Genomic DNA, 5271 nt, shown 5'->3' on the forward strand with positions numbered 1-5271 from the left:
AAAATGCACATTTTACACCCCATTATGCTAATAAAATCACTTCATTCTTGCTCAGGTCATTTCCCAAATGAAACTTCTTATAACAGCTGACCCTGAAAATGATGATGGCAGCTCCTTTTTGTTGGACGAGGATTCTAGGTAAGATACCAAAAACATGAGTTCATTAAAGTTCTTTTACTATTGAAATTTGAGGGCCCTAATTATATCTTATCCTATTTGAATGCAGCATTCCTTTCTTAGTGGAGGACATCACTGATTCCATGAAAATACAAGAATTTGCAGAAGTAAAACCCACCATTGAACTTGCTGACAATACTGAATTCCAATTTTTACTGGAATAAGGCACCGTATATCCAGCGCCGGCACTTGGAATCGGTATCCTTCACAATAATGAGACTCGTTGGTATAAAAAGAAAGACATGAGAAATGTTGCAAATAGTCCGATACATATTTAGACATGAGGCGAAATCCTTTAAATATAAAAAGAATTTCAAGAATTTTGGACTTGTGTTGAACATATGTTTATCCAGATGATAAAGTTTTTGTCATATCTCATTACTATTCTCTCTAATGATAATAGGAGGTGAAAGAAACAAGTAATCTAGTCATATGTTGTAGGAACACATGTTTATAGTGTTTATAAAAGAGAACTATATAAAGAAAAACGAAATTTCAGAAGATTTTAATTAACTTTGTATTTGAAACACTCAAGTTGGAAATTCAGTGGAGTTATCATAATTTGTCAGCAGTTTTGGTTATACAGTTGATTCAAACAGTTCCAGCAGAAGTAGATGGCATTCTGTTTAGAGCAGCATCTTCAGCCCCAGCATGGATAGCACCCGTGCAAAACAGCTGCCTACCGCTCACAATTATCGTCAGCACGTCCAAAGTCTGCCGCATTCAGGGATGGATACGGGATTTTATGTTAGGGAATGAATTTATAAAATTTTAAGAGGATGAAAATAGACCATACAAAGAAAATATCTCCGGTTTGCATTAAAAGTACAATTTTGGCTTACCAAATTGGCATCTGTCCAGCCAATGTGAAAATTGCAGTAAGATAGTGGAATAGCGACCATTATATAGTGCTAGTAACGGTGTCCGAAATCATTATTACTGAAAACAGCAGTGTGAAGTGGAATCACACCAATAATAATAGATCGTGGCCGCAATTTAGTAGGTAACTGCCAATTGCGACAATAGCGGGCCGCTATTCCCACAATTATTCTGTTATTCTATTTTAAAAAATTTCCTCCTTTAAAAAAATCAACTCCTTTAAAAAAATTCACTGCGATATCCGTAATAACATTCGTTATATCTGGAACCGCGATAAATATACCAAGACAAAATATGTCCACAACCACAATTTAAATTGTTGAACCCATGTTTAAGTAAAATGAAAGGAAAAAAAAGGATTAGATTTTGTTGAACTGAACACTTACCCCATGGCTGGCTAGCAACGTGAGTGCCCAAGTGAGGAGGGATGAAGCAGCTGCTGCATTTAAATTAGGAGAATCCCATTGAAGGAGCTGCTGCATTTAAATTAGGAGAATCCCGTTGAAGGAGCTGCTGCATTTAAATTTGGAGAATCCCATTGAAGGACATTGGTGAGACCGGTAACTGAGGTAGAGACACCCACAATGCCGGCGACGAGAGAGAAAACGACGAAGAAACCGGTGGCCATGTTTCCCATCGGAAAGAATATGGGAAATATACGAGACGGGATTGATAAAACAGATGCTGCAAAAGTGCATCGCATTCATTTGTTCATTCATTCCCGTTACGCATGTAACATTTGTTTAACAAATCAAATTTCATGATGTTGAAAAGCAATGAATCAATTTTGAATTACCTATTTCATGAGTTCTTTCGATTGCATGATTCACTGCCCATGCAGCCACTATTGTTACAATGATATAAAGCCCCAGATTGAGGAACAAAAAAGCATTGTTGCAGCTGACTTGGAAGCCATGGCTCAAAACTTTTGATCAACGCAGAACACAATTGTTGTAAAGCAAATGAGACAAAGATGACTAAATATATATAACCAACAACCTTTTTTTTAAGCATGAAAATAATAATGCATTACACTTTTTTTCCTTATAAATTATATGGAAACAAAGCTTCTTCAATTCAAAGAAATGGGTTATATTCCTAAACCTTATTCGAGGGCTGCTTCAAAAAAGGGAAAAAGAATATGTATACGATTAAAATTTTTGTTAATTAAAGCCAAAGGGCAAAACTTTGGATTATGCAACCATATTGGAATAAACTTTTCCTGCCCTACAAATAAAGAAAGAGTATTGAGTCAGGTTGTTGTTGTCTATTTGCAACATCTCTCATGTCTTTCTTTTTTACACCGATGAGTCTCATTATTAAGAGGGAACGATGTTCTCCTTAAATGATAATACTTCTACATAGGTTTTGATTAGGTTTGGTTTCATATAATGTTTCTAACATTTAGTCCATCTATTTTAATTTGACATATTAGGTGAAATATGTGATGAAGTTGAAATTTTAGCATGATGATGATGATGATAATTATTATTATTATTTGATTTCATGATGGTTGATCTAGCTCAAGGATGAAGTTAGATCTCCGCTTGAGAGGTGTAAAGTATAATATTTTTTCAAATTAGGAAGTAATTTATAATTATCTCATAAATATTCAATATATATATACATATATATATGAATTAAACATTTTTTTTTTGCGAGGTTGGGGCTACAGCCCCTCTCATATACCAAATACATCTGTCCCTGATCTAGCCGTTGGGAAAAAAAGATGAGTATGTGTTATTTGAGTTGATGACTTTTTTTATTAAGCAAGGGTGATTAGAAGTGGTAGTATTTGTTCTAAAAACTCTCAATCATTTAATAATGAACGCTCAAATACTGTTGGTAGAATTACTGTTGGTTGAGGATTCCTACTTTTGCCTTTGAGATTAAGGGATTTTATTAGGAGTATTCACAAAGTTCACAAACAAAGACGAGTGAGGATTAAAGTATGAGGGAGATAAGTTGTTTAATTTAAAACAAATAATATCTTAAAAAGTAATTAAACTATAAAATTAAGAAATTAAGGGTTCAATTTCACTAATTTTAAATTTAAAGGTCTTAAAAATGATTAAACTAGAAAATTTAGAGTTAGGCTTAATTTCATTAATTTTAAAACTGAAATGTCCTAAAAACAATTATACCAACAAATTCTGGGGGACAAGGGCTTAATAGTAATGGCTTTAAAACTACAAATAAATTAAAAGGTAATTGGACTATCAAAGTTTGGAGTTCATTGCCCCTCTCACCTATAAAATGAGTTGGTCTATGTCCTAATTATTTATTGTTCCTCTCAACTATGGTCAGTTGACAGATGATACCTTAGTGTATATTAAATCAAATATGATTTGGATAAAATCTTGGGAGATTATTTTATAATTTTGTAAGTGTGAACTTTTAACTTTATAAAACTGCCTATATCGGCTAAAACCTCACAATTAGAAATGACCAAATTTGAACCCTAGAATTTGGTATCAAGTTCATAAATCTCATTGTATTTCCAAGTTGTTTGAAAAGCCATGATTGTTTGAAACTTTGGGCCATCAAGTAAATACTTCACTCTGTATTTGATATCAAAGCTTAGTGCCTAATGTCAGCTATGGCTAGTAAGACATGTTTAAAAGGGGTGACTTGTGTTATGTTTTCTTGCTTCCTTGCCTTGTGAGCATTCTTTTAATTGGTTTCATGTTATTACCTTTATAGTGTCGAATTATTTATTTATTATTATTATTATTAATTTGGGTAAGTACAAAGCAACATTTGTTTAAAAATAACTCTTAACCATTTGATATGAAACATTCAAACCCCTAGCATTCATGGTGTTTAAACCTAAGACTTTAAAGAATAACAATAATTCGTTTACCATTAAGGTCACTTGGTTCATACTATAGTGCCAAGTTGAATTTGGTATTAAGGATGAAACCAAAAGATTTATGGCTTGCAGAGGCTTAAGAATACCATGGGTTCAAGAGATGAAAGACCTTCATGAGAATCTAATAGTATGATATATTAGCTTAACCTTTTATATCTAAATCTAGTAAAATGATGTGAGGAGAGTTGTACCGACCCAAAATTTTGAGTCAATATTTGAATATTGACACGAGCCATAGATGGATCAATTTGTAGATTTGATTGAACTCGTTGGGTGAAGAATGAATTTTGGTCGGATGAAGATTAGGCCAGATTAGCAATAAAAAAGGATTTTTTTAAGTGAAAATAAACGAGGAAAGATAAGGATGTAATTAACTCATTGAAAGAAATTAAAGCTAAAATTCAATTAATTTTTGCTTGTTGAACATGGGATATAGAGACTAAATAATCAACTTGATATCTCTTAAGAAAGATCTCAAGTTCGATTCCTTGTGTATGCAAAAAATCTATGTCGGGAGACTCACCCACCAAAGCCAGGTTGCGAATCGAGTCGATTCGAATTAATCAATACGAAACATTGGAACGGGAGGGTAGTAAAAAAAAATTCTAACTACTTATTTTATCTGTATATTATCCACCGTATAATACAGAGCAAATCGAAGAATTTCTGGTAACACGTATTGCCATAAAACTCCCTAATTGCGCAAAAAAACTGACATCTTTTTCAACAATAGACAATGAAAGCCAATGACAACTAAACCAAATTTCTTAGCACATAAAGATTTCCTTTTTTCCTTACAAAAATACGAATAATATACTTAGTTACAAGAATAATACAATCATCAGGCTATTCATACAAGGTCATCTTAACTTTCATCGACTGTTTCGAAAGAAGTTGACATCCCAGAGATGCTTCAAACCATCCATGACGTTATTAGAGGGGTTCCGTACGACTGTTACAGTAGCTTTTGTGCTACCTGACATGTCCGGTTCAGATGAATTTTGGGTACTAGCTGAGGTATCACTACTTGTGCTCCCTGATTCCTAGGTCGATGGAGGTGTATCGAATGCATGTCCCAAAGATGAAATCGGAGCCGTTGACGACTAAGGTGGATAGATGATGTTCCACTTGGGTGGCAGTGGACTCCAGGGGCACAGAACCGCCCTTTTCTGCAGTCGAACAAGTATCCCTTCCGTTTATTTCAACTTTCCAGAAGACTCCGAAGAATCAGCACAAATCTTGGGCTGCTCTTCTGTCTGAGGTTGTGGCATATCCAAGTCTCTTAAGGACTCAATTATGGCTTACATAAACATCTGAAACCATCAAGGAAAAGTTCGCAAAGG

The 5271-nt window shown here is 34.1% G+C and overlaps 1 protein-coding gene across 1 annotated transcript; it reads right to left on the reverse strand.

Annotated features, from left to right (window-relative positions):
• Positions 1-768: 768 nt before the first annotated feature.
• On the reverse strand, positions 769-4911 carry LOC120178349 (membrane protein PM19L-like). Its single transcript, XM_039184214.1, has 5 exons — positions 4848-4911; positions 1853-1981; positions 1604-1740; positions 1443-1529; positions 769-891 (listed from the first exon to the last, which is right to left on the reverse strand). The coding sequence occupies exons 1-5, from the start codon at positions 4909-4911 to the stop codon at positions 769-771; spliced, it is 540 nt and encodes a 179-aa protein (XP_039040145.1).
• Positions 4912-5271: the final 360 nt, after the last annotated feature.

Source organism: Hibiscus syriacus, unplaced genomic scaffold (genome assembly GCF_006381635.1).
Source record: "Hibiscus syriacus cultivar Baekdansim isolate YM2019G1 unplaced genomic scaffold, ASM638163v2 tig00112347_pilon, whole genome shotgun sequence".
Lineage (NCBI taxonomy): Eukaryota > Viridiplantae > Streptophyta > Magnoliopsida > Malvales > Malvaceae > Hibiscus > Hibiscus syriacus.